At 47.2% G+C, this 14,861-nt stretch overlaps 1 protein-coding gene and 1 pseudogene across 4 annotated transcripts in view; both read right to left on the bottom strand.

The window, feature by feature from the left end:
- Positions 1 to 3,129: 3,129 nt before the first annotated feature.
- Positions 3,130 to 14,861, bottom strand: part of LOC147011360 (uncharacterized) — a 14,149-nt gene continuing 2,417 nt past the window's right edge. Inside the window, exons 2-5 of one of the 4 annotated variants that reach the window (XR_015051780.1) lie at positions 13,975 to 14,861; positions 13,804 to 13,891; positions 3,553 to 3,706; positions 3,130 to 3,330 (exon numbers count right to left, since the gene is read on the bottom strand). The exon at positions 13,975 to 14,861 is cut by the window's right edge and continues 549 nt beyond it. Coding sequence is in view for 1 of the 4 variants with exons in the window: in XM_085857474.1 (XP_085713600.1) it covers positions 3,272 to 3,335; positions 3,553 to 3,706; positions 13,975 to 14,026 (270 nt within the window). In the remaining 3 variants the exon portion in view is untranslated. Of the gene's footprint in view, positions 3,336 to 3,552; positions 3,707 to 13,803; positions 13,892 to 13,974 lie in introns of all 4 variants that reach the window. The other 3 variants (XR_015051779.1, XR_015051781.1, XM_085857474.1) reach the window with 3 other exon arrangements.
- On the bottom strand, positions 11,548 to 11,688 carry LOC147011361 (signal recognition particle RNA; annotated as a pseudogene).

Genomic DNA, 14,861 nt, shown 5'->3' with positions numbered 1-14,861 from the left:
AATGGTTGATCAGAGTAGTGATGGTAATGTACGAGAGAGCACGCACAGCTATAAGGACGAAGCATGGGAACAGTGGTGAGTTTGAGGTGAGGGTAGGGGAGTACACCAGGGGTCGGTACTAAGTCCACTTGTATTTGTAGTTGTGATGGAGGTGCTGGCTCGGAGGGTAAAGGAGGGTTTACCGTGGGAGCTGCCGTATGCAGATGATCTGGTGTTGATTGCAGAGGGTATGGATGGACTGAAGGAGAAGATGAACAAGTGGAAGGAATGTATGGAGGCGAAAGGTTTGAAGGTGAATATCCAAAAGACGAAGGTGATGGCAAGTGGTAAAGCATGTGGTGAGGTGGAAAGGACTGGGAAGTGGCCGTGTGCTGTGTGCAGGAAGGGTGTCGGAGTGAACTCCATTCAGTGTACAGTGTGTGCCGAATGGGTTCATCGAAAATGTAGTGGGGTGAGAGGGTCATTAACCAGTGTGGCAGCGACATTCAAGTATAAGGTGTGCATTGAGGGAGCGGCAGATGAAGGAATTGTTGAGTTGGATCTTGGAGATGGTGTGAAGCTGGAAGGGGTGAAAACATTTTGCTATCCCGGAGACATGCTGAATGGAGAAGGTGGATCAGACTCTTCGACGGTTGCTAGAGTGAGATGTGCATGGAAGAAGTTTCGGGAACTGAGTGGCGTGCTGACGAAGAGGGAAGTGTCGTTGAAGCTGAAGGGAAAGGTGTGTGCTACATGTGTGAGGAGTACGATGATTTATGGGAGTGAGACATGGGTACTGAACATGGAGCAGCAACAAAGGCTGGAAAGGGTGGAAATGCGGATGGTTCGGTGGATGTGTGGAGTATCGTTGAGAGAGAGGACGACAAATGATGACCTGCGGAAGATGATGGGTCTTGAGTCTGTGATGGAGGTTGTGAATAGAAACAGGTTGAGATGGTTGGGTCATGTGTTGAGGAAGGATGAAAGTGACTGGGTGAGAGGAGTGTTGGAAATGAGTGTAGTCGGAAGTAGAGGACGGGGAAGACCGAGAAAAACTTGGCTAAATGTGGTGGAAGAGGAAATGTGGGCAAGGGGATTAAGAAGGGGAGATGCAGAAAACAGGGTAAAGTGGAGAAGATTGTCATGGGGCCCGCAAGGCTAACCCCCACTGGAAAACAGCAGGGAAAATGGCCTTTAAGTGTGTGTGTGTGTGTGTGTGTGTGTGTGTGTGTGTGTGTGTGTGTGTGTGTGTGTGTGTGTGTGTGTGTGTGTGTGTGTGTGTGTGTGTGTGTGTGTGTGTGTGTGTGTGTGTGTTTTTTCATATCTCAGTGAGCTTCTTCTTCATTGTTCCTGTTTCTCCAATTCTCACCGGTGGTACAATTTCAACGTTCTTCATCTTCCAAGATCTCTTGATCTCATTTTTGAGGTCCTGCTATTTGGTTATTTTCTTGATTTTCTACATTATTTAAACCAAAATCTGCTCGGTACCGATATCCCAATCAGCAATGACGTCTTTTCCTTTTTGTTCCTGAGAACGATGTCCGGTCACAAAGCTTTGTTTCTATGTTCACGCTCGATGGGATCAACAAGTCGTACGTGAGCCTGACGTCATTATTTTCAATGATCGCCCTTAGTTCGTGTTCACATGAGTTTTCTGGAACTGGGAAGTTGAAATTTTTGTAGATTTGTTAATGAATCACTTTGTACACTTTGTTGTGTTGTTGTGTATAAAGTTGTTCTGATAGTTTTTCACATCCTGAAAGCAGGTGACGAGTACTTTCTGTTTGTCTTGTGGAACCTCCACTTGTCCGTCTGGATCAGTACCGCCATCTTCATAAATCCATTGTTGTCGTGTCCTTGATCTTGGGTATTTATTATTATTTTTCGTTCTCCGTCCCAGTTGAGCTCACTTCTTCTCAGCCATTCCAATGAGCCTTCTTTGTCGATCCCAACTCGGTCCAATTATTTTTTGTGTTTTCCTGCTCTTTTTTCGTTCTCCCAGTTGTTGGTGTATATTTGTTGATATTTCCATATATATATATATATATATATATATACACATTTTCAGGTTTGTTGTGCTCATGTTTGCTCACAAATTGAATCCGATAGTCTGTTGAACATCTCACATACTCAGCTGGTCCGACACTCGTCACGATGTGCACCTGGTTGAGTTCCATAGACCGCTCGCTCCCTCCCTCTCGTCTCGGTCGGTACATTCTCGGGATGCACTGGTTGTTGTAGAACATTTTGTGGATTATTAGGGGTTTTCTTGTTTTGATGTCTAAATTGTTGATTTCTGATTGGAGCCAGTTTATTATTTCACAGCTGTAATGGAACACTGGTTACTGTGAGTTGGTTTATGGCTTTGATTTGGTTTCTTGGGGAGAGATACTTTTTCTTTTTCTTTTTTCTACTTTTCAGAGTCTGCACAAGAGTCTGGTTTGGACGTCACTGGGAGATGGTGGAGGCCGTGGGATTGCCCCCACCATGTCCAATCCATCCACCAGGGAGGTTCGAGGTTCTAAAGTTTGCACTGTCTGCCCTTTATATGTGTAAAAATGCAATCTCTTGTGTACAACTTTGTTTATTATGCCTCCGCACCAAGGGTGCCGGAGGCATTATGTTTCCGGGTTGTCCGTCCGTCCGTCCGTTCATCCGTCCGGATTTTCGTTTTCACGATAACTCAAGAAGCAAATTGTAGAATTTCATCAAACTTGGTAAAAAAAAAAAAAGGTAAAGTAAGACAGAGCAATTAAGTGATTAGATTTTGGGCGAGATGTGATAAAGGTCAAGGGTCAAAGGTCAACATCAAACTCTGAAATTTTACTGTTTACGCCCTAACTCAAGAAATATTGGACAGAATTTCATCAAACTTGGTACAAAGGTAAAGTTCGACAGGGCAATTAACTGATTCTAATTTGGCCCAGATATGATAAAGGTCAAGGGTCAAATATGTCAATACTTAAGTGTTTGTGTGGGAGAGCGGAGGCATACCCGTCGACTGTGTGCAGTCGAATTACTCTAGTTTACTTATATTATAATTTTACTGTCGGCTTGGATTCATTTGAAGCACCTTTGACTTAATATTTTTTCTCTGAGTGTTTCAGGGTGGGACAGAGAGACAGATGGCATTACCCCATTACATATTTATCAATATTTATTGTAACATTGAAGAGAAATACATGATGCATATATACACAAGGTGTTTGGACACGAATCAATGCTGCCAAACAACAATATGGACGTCGCAGGAGTGGCATGCAGAATTCCAAGTTAGGGTTTCCTTCTCCCTTCATGTGATGTCAAAGCAGGACAAGCAGCAGACGCCTTGGCTCGTTCGAAGTTTCTTGTCTGACGTGAAACCAAGGACAATGATACATGTTATCTGCCCACATTTTTGCAAAACAAGTCACATCCTACATTCAAAAATGAAGGCACCACAAAACTAGCTTCCCAGCAAGCAAGGACCAGGATAGGTGATTGGACCACTGAGTGGTGTTCATCCAGGGCTGTGCAGGAAGACCACTCTGTAGTGAAAATCCTGAAAACTGAGGCTGGGCGGCAAACACTTACCTGTGAATGCTCCCATTTTGTGAGGAGTGTGAATGAAAACTCCTTACAGGTGTTATTTCCATGTAAAGAGGAAACAGAGTGCACAGCAGCAGCACAATCCCGAGGAGAAGCACAGTAGAGTCACAGAAGCCGGTGATGATGGGATGTAGTGATCCTGTATATGGGGAAAGAGATGCATTCTGTTCCTGATAAATTACTGCCAAACCGATACAATCACAATCCATGTTTCAAACAAAACAAACATTGTTCATCTTTATCTGTGGTATGTGAATGTGTGAAGCCAAAGGAAATAATTTCAACACAAGGGTCTCTGTGTTTGGCATTCACATCTCAACACTTCGCTTATGCAACTGAGATCTTAATATATTGTTACGGATTCGCGCCCGCCGGCGTGCTGACGGCCACGTAACTCGAATCGCGGCACGTCGCCCACCGGACGGACAATCCAGTCGTGACCCTCTTGGACTAACGCCGGGAACCAGTCACGGGTGGACCTTTCGGTCTCACCACGATCGAGCCAATTGGCCCCCGTGTGGGATAGGGTTGCTCGCCAAATTCGACCTACCTAAGTACCCACACGGAGGGTAGACCGGGCGATCGCACCTTGCCGCAGGTCGACTTCGGACACGGGCCACTTAAGCGACCCGTTCCGTACTATCGGGATAACCGAGCGGTGTTATCGTCGGCCTCGACGGTTCGATTAATTATCGGGCGTATTCAGCCCACTACCAACCCTTTACGTGAAGCAAGATGAGGATTCAATGAGAGAAATGACGAAGCGAAGCGGGAAAGCAGTTCAACATAAAGCACATTTATTCGCGATGAACGGAAAGCACACATATACAATTCCACCAAAAGCACAGAGAAGGAAAAGAAACACAATGCAATTTTACACAAAAAGCAAATATAAAAGCGGAGACACAATGCAGAGCTAATACCGACTACCGAGCACACGGCAACACTTATACAATTCTAGTTCACAGACGGCGCCGACAACACATACCCAAAACCAAGAAAAAGAACACCCTCAAGGATGAGGCGGGCCTGAGGCCGAGACCGGGTCGGGCCTACCCGTCTGGTGATGAGACGCGGAGCGGCGATGGTGCCTCAACTCCGCGGGCCTCGCGGACAGTGTCTGGTAGGGGGTGGGAAGGGGGCCCCCTTTGGTCGCACTATCTCAGCGCGGGGGGGAAACAGGAGGGGGTTGCTGATGCTCGGGGTAAGGAGGATTTTTACTCTGTCTCGAGTCCCGCGACGAGCGTCTCCACCTCGACCAAGTCGCGCCGTCGGCCTCACTGGTGTGCAGCTCCCGGCACGACGCGAGCACCCCCTCGTCTGCCTTCGCCGCCGCCGCCTCTCCACAGCTCCGTCCTCTTCGCTCCGACTCCAACGCACACGACGACGGCGACGACCAACTACCCTTTTCTGACGAACGCAGCCGCTTATATAAGCCCCGTGGCTTCGCCTTTGACCCCCTGCCTTCGACCTTTCACCTCGCTCCCCATTGGCCCGAGGAAAAGTGGGCGTGAATGCATTTTGATCCATGAATTTGCATATAGCGACCGCCCTCCAACGCCCTGGAGGCGGGGCCAAATCGCCCCTCGCTCACCGATTGGACGGAACAAAAGTGGGCGTGAGTCGTTTTTGATCCGTTTTTGGAGCGGAAAATCCGTGGTTTTGTACACGCTGTTCGGCGCGCGCCCTGCACGAGTCCAATACCGGTACCCACAAGCGGCGCAAGAACGGTGGCGATGCGACGGTTGCGAGGTGTGACGGGAAAGGTCGTGGCTGTTGTGGTGAAGCGGCGTTGTGGTGGGTGGTTGATGTTGTGACGACTGTTGAGACGTGGTTGGTGGTGGTAATCATGGCGGTTGGTCCAAAATAAAGATAGTAAAAGAAAAACGGCTATCCTGAAGAGTCGCAGCACGCATGAATGACATTTATTCCCACTAGACAACGGGTTTGGGCCTAACTACACATGTACTTACGGAGATATCTCACCGAAGGGACCTGAATGGTGGTTTGCGAATTTGGTAACCACAACAATATACAGCTTAGCTTAGCAAAACACACACACATATATATATATATATATATATATATATATATATATATATATATATAGTTTTTTATGACAAAGGCAGTGCACTGACCCTATGGCATGACAGTGACGTCATGTGCATAAATTATGTTCTGTGGACACATCACCTCCAAACTTGGATGGTGTCCGTGTGGCACTCAAGTCTGTAAATTAGCTCAGGTGTAACCAATCACCTTCAAAATCACACACCGAGTTAAATGGCCTCCACTCGTGTTAAATTGTCGTGATTGTGATTTTTTTTCAGAATGAAATCAGCTGTTCCTGTAGGTTCCCTCTGTTGGGTAGTACATTTCACAGCAAAACATTAAACCATGAACTCCAAGGAGCTTTCAAAAGACTTCTGGGATAAAGTTGTGGAAAGGCACAGATCAGGGGATGGGTATAAAAACATTTGAAAGGCCTTTAATATCCCTTGGAGCGCAGTCAAGACAATCATGAAGTGGAAGGCGTATGGTACCACCAAGACCCTGCCTAGATCAGGCCGTACCTCCAAACTGGATCACCAAGCAAGGAGGAGACTGATCAGAGAGGCCACCAAGAGACCAAGGACAACTTTTAAAGAGCTACAGGCCTTTAGGATAAAGATTGGTCACTGCGTGCATGTGACAACAATATCCCAAGCACTCCACAAGTCTGGCCGAGACAGTATGGGGGCAAGAAGAAAGTCATTACTCAAAAAGCCCATCTTGAGTCCCGTTTGAGGAATGCGAAAAACACACTCTGGAGATTCTGAAGCCGTGTGGTAAAACGTTTTGTGGCCTGATGAAACCAAGATGGAATCTTTTGGCCCAAATGCAAAACGAATTACGTTTGGCACAAACCCAACAGAGCACATCACCCAAACAAAGAACACCATCCCCACTGTGAAACATGGTGGTGGCAGCATCATGTTTTGGGGATGTTTCTCATCAACAGCGACTGGGGCACTTGTCAGGATAAAAGGGAAAATGGATGGAGCAAAATACAGAAAAATCCCAGAGGAAAACCTGCTTACCTCTGCAAGAAAGCTGAAATTGGAATGGAAGTTCACCTTTCAGGATGACAACGACCCGAACCACACAGGCAAAGCCACACTAGAGTGGCGAAGGAACAAAAAAGATAAATGTCATTGAGTCGCCCAGTCAGAGCTCCGACCGAAATCCAACACAATATATGTGGCATGACTTGAAGATTGCTGTCCATCAACGCACTCCACGCAACGTAACTGAGCTTGAACAGTTTTGCACAGAAGAATGGGTAAATATTTCCCAATCAAGGTGTGAAAAATTGGTCGATATTGATCCCAACAGATTTACAGCTGTCATTGCTGTCAAAGATGCTTCCACCAAGTATTAACTCAGGGAGGTGGACATTTATCCAACGAATATATTGTTGCGGGCCGAGTCTGTCGGAGAACGACTACTAGGTGGGGGAAACTACGTCGATTCCCACCAGACTCCCCAGAATTGTATGCCGTCGCTCACGGATAATTCCGTGACGCGGCGGGTGGCTTATCCGACCATGGACGCCAATAACTCAACCGCGTGGTGGAGGGTCCTCCTGTCTAAAATCAAGTTACCTGATTAACCACGTGGTTTCGACTACCGGGGAACCACGCCCTCGGTACGCCTTGACCGAACCGGATCACTCTACCAACTACCAACTACCTTTCCTGATCGGATGCAGTCGAGCGGCACTGCCCAGGACGTACCGGCGAGAAGCAATGGATTATCGGGAATAAAGACCCGGCTAAACTCAGATTCGAACCATGCTGGACCAATGGAGGAAAAGACAAAGACGAGCTGGGAACATTTCTACAATTATTCATTTACAATAAAGCAAGGAAAAGCATGTGGCACAGGAAAAAGGTTTATTGGGTGTGTTACGCAGGGGAAGATGAGAGAGGTGTGATGCGACAATTATGCAAGCAACTTATAAAAGCAGACACAGTGCAGACTTGACGCGAGAATAAGAAAAGTAATAATTACAACAATGAAGATCTTAGACAGACTTATCTAACGGACAGGCGCCAACAGACTCAGACACACACTCGGACAAAATAAACCCAATGAAAAGAAAAGGGACCTTTTGCAGCCAGGGAGGGAGTTGAGGTCACAGTTTTTGGTACCTGAGTATTTCGAGGGAAGGGGCGCTCTGTGGTGCGGCACCCGATAAAAGCTGTACAGTTCGGTCCACAGCCGCACGTGTGGTAATCGTATCTGGCGGAGTTCAAAGAGGCGAGAGATGAGTTGTAGGCAGGACCAGATTAGAGGCTTGGTCGAGCTCCTTTGCATCCACCAACTCTGACTTCTCCCTTTCAAAAACCAACCGCGACCTTTCAAATCCAACGACAACCTTCCCTCACGTCCAACCCAACTCTGAGGATTGTCTCGTACTTTATAGATCACAGAGTTCGGGTGGAGCCATGGGGAAGCCAACGTCATTGTCTGTCCCGATTAGACCGGGCCTTCATGTGGTCCGCCTTTCTGGGCGGGGTTTCGGCCAGACACTGGTAAGGACCACCCACATCGCTGTGTCTGGGTTTGGGAAGTTGAATGGTGGCACAGCTACTGTAACGAACCTCGGGATTCTGCCTCAGAAAACGAGTCTCTGTCGACAGCAGGTAGACGGTGGAAGCGCTTGTCCAGCCCAAAGTGCCCGTCGGGATTTAGGTTCAGGAGACGAGACGAGCGTAGTAAGCGAGATGAAGGTACCATGGATCAAATAAAAGGGGAAATGAAATAAAAGGGGAAAAATGATTTATAATCCTAACTAAAAGCCCATCGCAACGCACCCCCGTGTCTTTCCACAACACACAAGGAAGGAATCTATCTTCACGTATACTAATGGAATAACTGACTTGGAACACCTGTATGTTGTATGCATACGGTTCCAGGAACCGTAACAATATTGTAGTTTTGTATTTTTAATACATTTTCTGAAAGTTGTAGAATTTGTTTGTCATTTGGAAGTTGTGCGTTATGATATGTAAATAAAGGGGGAAAAAGTCTGACTAAATGAAATTTAATTCCAGGCTTTAAGGCAACAAAAGGTGAGGATTTTGAAAGAGGAGTGTAGACTTTCTGGAGGTGCTGTTTACACCTGCTTCAATCATACCTCATGGCTGTAATGGTGAGCATCAGCGAAGGATTATGTCTCACATGGTAAGAACGCATAATCCACAAAGAACCACAGCCTATCTGCCACCCAGCTCAACAAGCTCCACACATTTCGATCGATATATATGTATGTGTATATACATAAAGATATATAATATACATAAAGATATATATATATATATATATATGTATATATATATATATATATATATATATATATATATATATATACATATATATATATATATATATATATATATATATATATATATATATCCTGGTGTTGGTGCAGTGGTTAGGGCAGCGGCTTGGGATCCAAAAGGTCCTGAGTTCAAGCCCCGATGGGCCACTGAATTAATACACCAGGGGGTTGACTCAGCCTGTCATCCTTCCGAGGTCGGCGAAATGAGTACCAGTATACTGGGCTGATGCATACCCCAGTTAAAACAGGTGTACCGCATCCCTCTGTCGTTAGAGGTGACCAGGGTTGTGTCAGGAAGGGCATCCGATGTAAAACATGTGCCAAATCATTATGCGGATCATACGGATGATCCGCTGTGGCGACCCCTAATGGCAGCAGCCGAAAGAAGAAGAAGAAGAAGAAGAAGAAGAAGATGTATATATATATATATATTGTTATGGCTGTAGAAATTCGCAGAACACCATTTGGTCCTTAGTTAGTTACGCTGATAAGTCCGTGTTCAGTTAGATTTCACCACCGTTGTTTAATGGAATTTATTCGTGTCACAGGGCTGTGATCTTTGAGATCGCTGTTTTTCTTTACTATCGTTGTTTTGGACCAACCACCAACATCACTCTCATCAACCGCTTCACAACAATCACAACCACCCCTGCCACTCAACAAGCACGCCATCCTCACCACTCCGCCAGCAACCGTCGACATCTCCACACCACAAACATCGCCTCACCTTCGTCCCCAAACGCCGCCATCTTTGCGCCAGCCACGGCGAGTTCCCACCGATCAGCATCGCTGCAGGCACACGCGGGGGTTCGCTCATCGAGCAACTCTGGCGATTTCTACCATGTCTGCTCTGTGGAGGCTTCGCCTCAGAAAACGGATCACAGGAGAGAAAGGGGCAGGGCCTGTGGGGGTCGAAGGGTGATGATTTCAAACACGTCGGCTCACTCTCGGAGAATCGGATCCAGAGGGTCGGTGATTTCCGCGACGTCCGCTTTCCGCGCAGAGGTCAGAGGTCAGAGGTGAGAGGGCGGAGATCAGATCTCGTCTCACCAGCCCTATAAAAGGCCGTGCAGAGCGCCAGTTCAACGAGTCGAGTGGGGTCTGGAGAGGTAGAGGAGCCACGTGGAAGTCTGAAGCCTGCAGTAGCTGGAGAAGCTGAGAAGAACGGAGGAAGCACGAACGGGGAGCGCGGCTAAGCCTGCTGTGCCACGCAGAGCTGCGGAACGTGTACGAGCCGGAGAGAGCTCGCCCGCCAGGGCCAGATGGTCCGAGGTGATCGGGCTTCGGGTCGGTCGGAGCATCGCTGAGGAACGGACGGGTTCTTACAGAGCATCAACTCTAAGAGAGCAAAGGCCCGTTCGTTCCTCTCAGGCGTTGCCGGCCGGGGCCCGTACCACCAGGACTGAGCCAGACCGTGGTTACGGTAGCTGCCGTGGGGAAGGAGCGTCGTGGGTCGCCCAGTGAGGAAGGTAACCTGCACAGCCTCGCGGACCCTCTGCGGTCTACACGGCTCCACGTTATAAAGGCCCACAGGCCCAGTCTGACTCCCCTGTCTATGGGGGTGGTCTTTCTCCTGGGGTTTTGCTTTCGAATGCATGTTGTGGCGCCGTGTCTTGTCAGTAAAACCTGTTACGTGACTGTACATAATTGCTCAGAGACGGTCGTAGCGCTTTTTGCTCTTGCTTTTATTGATTCCATACCTGCATGACTGTATACGTGTGGAAAATAATAAATGTGCTTGTGTGAATGTTAGCCCATTCGTCATGTCATTTTCCCCCCCATTGAACCGCTATCTCGCTCTCGCAATACTAGTTGGTTTTTAAATAACCGATAAATAGAATCGGGTCCGGTGAGGTCTGGCGATAATACCCGCTCGGTTATCCCAGAACGGAACGGACCGCTTAAGCGGTTCGTGTCCAAGCAGGCCTTCGCCGAGGTATGGTCCCTCGGGAGGTGACCCGCGCGGGTACTTAGGTATATCGATATTCGGCGATTGACCTTATTTCGCGTGGGTAGAATACGGACTGGGCCGTGGTGGGATTGAAAACCCATCTGTGACTGGTTTCTGGCGTTGTTCCAGAAAGTCACGACAGAATTGTCCGTTCGGTGGGCGAGCGGCCATTATTGGTTAACGCGGTCACTCGCACGCCGGGCGGGCGTAGATTCGTAACAATATGTATATCGATAGATAGATAGATAGATAGAAATATGACGATTCTGCGAAACCGTCACTCCCCAAGGCAATGGCACACAACATACAGCATTTCCCGAGATAGATATTTAATTCGTATTCGTTTTAAAAGGCCTTCCCTTTTGTGTAATGGGTTTGTGGGTTGACATGCATTGCTTAGGCTTTAGGCAGGGTTTTCCTTCCATTCTTCACTGATTTTGCTTTGCTTTTCCACACCTGAACCTCTCTCACCCTCACGCAGGCCTGCACACCAAAAACCGTATGTTGTTGTTCGTCTTTCGGCTGCTTCCGTTAGGGGTCGTCACAGCGGATCATCTGTTCTGATCCGCATACTGATTTGGCATAGGTTTTACGCCAGATGCCCTTCCTGATGCAACCGTGGTCACCTCTTATGACACAGGGATAAGGATTGGGTTTCGCCATGATTCCGGGCTGCCCCACACCCTCTTATAGCATGGCCCAGCGCAGAGCTCCCGTCCTCAAGCGATCCTCCAACCCAAGCCTCCGAGTAGCCGGATTACAGGCGTACGCCACTACGCCCGGTATCACACCAAAAAGCATATCAACAAGGGCAAATCATTTGCATACGTGCTGAATTCCCCATTTAAATCGCGCGTCATTATCCAACGGACGCTTCACCTCAACCTTCACGACACTTGAACCCCAATGCTATCACATTTATACAACCTCCCAACACCTTTATTATAATCATCACACATTTGAAACACAATCCAAACTCATTTACATTTTCCATTGCTGCCTGAACCACAATGAATAATCATTATCATGATGCCTCAACCACCAAGAAACACCATGCCATAACTCATCACACTGCTGCTACAAATGCCTCAACCACAGTCACCACACCCAACGACCACCATTCCCTTTCAGACAAATAGGGAACGAGGGAGTGCAACATACAATGACTGGCACTCGGACTCGGAATGTTCAGGAATCCAACTCAGAACACGAATGTGAACAGAACTCCATTCAACATCATATGGATCGCCCTCGTGCTCCACTCAATTACGGTCCCCATTCGGTGTCCAACGCATGTTCGTGGCTGAAGAGTGCAAGTGAATACCCCAGCGCCATGTTGATCTCGGAGCTCAAGCTCGTTGAAGGGTTTGGAGCTAATGGGGCCATTTTCATGGCCGTACCCTTGTGTGGGTGTGGCCAACACAATCGTAATCATCCATACACCAATCGGTGCACTGGGAAATGCCCATCGCCCCATTTGATCCGATGTTAAACTCCTCCCTTGCCATGGAACTATAAAGTGTGGAGCGTTCTGCACAGAGAAGTCATGGCTCAACGGCCAGAGATAGACACATGGCAAAACCTTACCTTAGTGGTGAAAGGCGGAATGGAGTGCGAGATGAGCAGGAGATTGCGGGACCAGGCCGAGCGAGCACAGTCATAAGAAGCAAGAGCTTCAAACACTTACAGACTTGCTTACACGTTACTGGGCAATCTTCCAACACGTTCTTCTTCTTTATTTTCCATCTCGTCTGCTGTGGAGCTATACTCATAAAAGGAGCATCAGCAATCACCTGGGCAAGTCCCGAACAGTTGTCCCTTTCAAGACGGTCCCTCTGATGTGCACCTTTTCCAGTTTCCTCTCTGCACATCACCGCACTCCCCACATGCACTTCTCCCCAACCACACATGTTGGACACAATCAGTTTTCCTCTTTCCCCCTCCTTTGTGACTGGGTTTGCGGGGGCCTGTCGATCTCACTTGGGAACCAATCGGTCAAAACCACTTTGCACTTTCTCTCCTCTCTCTTCATGATATAACTTAAATCAGAAGTGTTTCTGATTACACCTGTTATGTGAGCATACATAAATCTGTGGAAGTGTTCCATCTGTATAACTCTGCACTGTGTCTTTGCTTTTGTAAATAACATTTCTTTTGCTGCACATCACCCATCCTTGCTCTTCGATGTGTACGAATTTTCATGTTTTAATCCCTTGTTTATTGTGCCGCACAGCCTTCCTCGCCCTTTTAATAAAAAAATTGTTTGCTTTGTAAAGATACCCAGTTCGTTGCGTCTTTTCCTCCATTTTCCAGTGTAGTGCAGATGCAGCGTTATCCGGGAAGTTTTAGCCAAAGTGATTTGCTCTTGTTAGCCAGCGTACACTCACTGTATCACTCCTTCCTCTTCACTGAGAAGTGGGTTGGAAAGACGTGCCACGGCTCACTAATGGACGGCTAACTTCTAGTTCAGGTTGTTCCAAGTGGAGGTCGAATCTGTAACTGCTCAAACGAAGGTATATTTTCCTCAACGGATGCATTGTATAAAGTGACGTAAATACGGGGTCCTTCATGGGTCGACGACATCAATGAGGTTGTTTTGTTAACACTCAGTCAGTTTAAACAAAAACCTAACATTCCCTTCATTGAAATATCGTTTTATGCCTTGAATATTCTGGGTCCTGTTTAACAGGCCAAGTTTCCCTTGAAGAACAACAAGTACAAAATCTGACATTTATTAATGGAGGGAAGGTTAAGTTTTAGTTTAAACTCATAAACTATCTGCTACCTAACATTTGCCAGGTTAAAGAGTAACTCGATGCGAGTTTAGAATAACTATCCAAAACTTAATGGGTAAGGTCTTGACATGTCACTATTGTGAGCAACAGGAAGTACAACTTACGAACTTCCGGCTCACGCACAACAGCTTACATGTGAGGTATCTCTGGGTCACTCCTGGGAGATCGATCGGCCGCCTCCATGTCACGGGCCTGGTCGAGCAGAACTGATCGGGGCTAATCAACAACAACTTATTGCTCATGATATCCCGAAAAGGTTGGGCAAACATACTTACCGATATAGTCCATCGTCGTCACGGAGTCAATGGATTCCTCTTCAACTGCCATTGTGGAGGAAATGGAGACCTTTTCATTTGTCTCCCTCTGGAGGCCCGATGTTGAACAAGCATCTGTTTGATTCCACTTGGTCGATAGTAAACTGTTCGAGTGGAATGATAAGCTGGAACCTGAGACCCTGATGTTCTGAACACCATTCTTCGGTGCACGAGGGATGGAGGTTTCCTCCTTGGTATCTGAGCACCATTCCATTTGGGATATACACCCTTTGGCTTCATTCTATTAAATACTCGGTGAGAACTTGGTGACGTCATCATTCTCCCAAGTACACGGTGAGATCTTTGTGACATCATCATCATTCTACCAAGTACACGATGAGGTCTCAGTGACGTCATCATTCTTCCAAGGACACGGTGAGGTCTTAGTGATGTCATCATTCTACCAAGAACACGGTTAGGTCTTGGTGAAGTCATCATTCTACCAAGTACACGGTTGGTGTAGGTCTTGGTGACGTCTTGGTTGGTGAGGTCTTGGTTGGTGAGGTGTAGGTCTTGGTGAGGTGAAGGTTGGTGAGGTCTTGGTGACGTCATCATTCTCCCAAGTACTCCGTCAGATCTTGGTGACGTCTTCATTCTCTCTCGTACTCGGTGAGATCTTGGTGACGTAATTTCTTGGGCAGCAACGGAATGTCGACCAGAATATCCATTGGCAAAGTTTCTGAAATTTTGAAAAGGTATTTTCTCTGGTCGATCCTGCTTTGAGAGTCTTTGAATTGTGTTCCAGCCTTGAGTACCTGGTTCCCTCAAACTGTGAAGGGCTTTTCGAGATTCCTCGTTTTTAAGGAAATGGGATGTTTGTCTGGTTCCCTGTTTCGGTATTTCAGTGT

The sequence above is a fragment of the Eptatretus burgeri genome, chromosome 15, assembly GCF_056783735.1.
Source record: "Eptatretus burgeri isolate ZD-2024b chromosome 15, Ebu_testis_v1, whole genome shotgun sequence".
Classification (NCBI taxonomy): domain Eukaryota; kingdom Metazoa; phylum Chordata; class Myxini; order Myxiniformes; family Myxinidae; genus Eptatretus; species Eptatretus burgeri.
The sequence above is the reverse complement of the archived record's forward strand: the minus strand, read 5'-3'. Positions and strand labels throughout refer to the sequence as shown.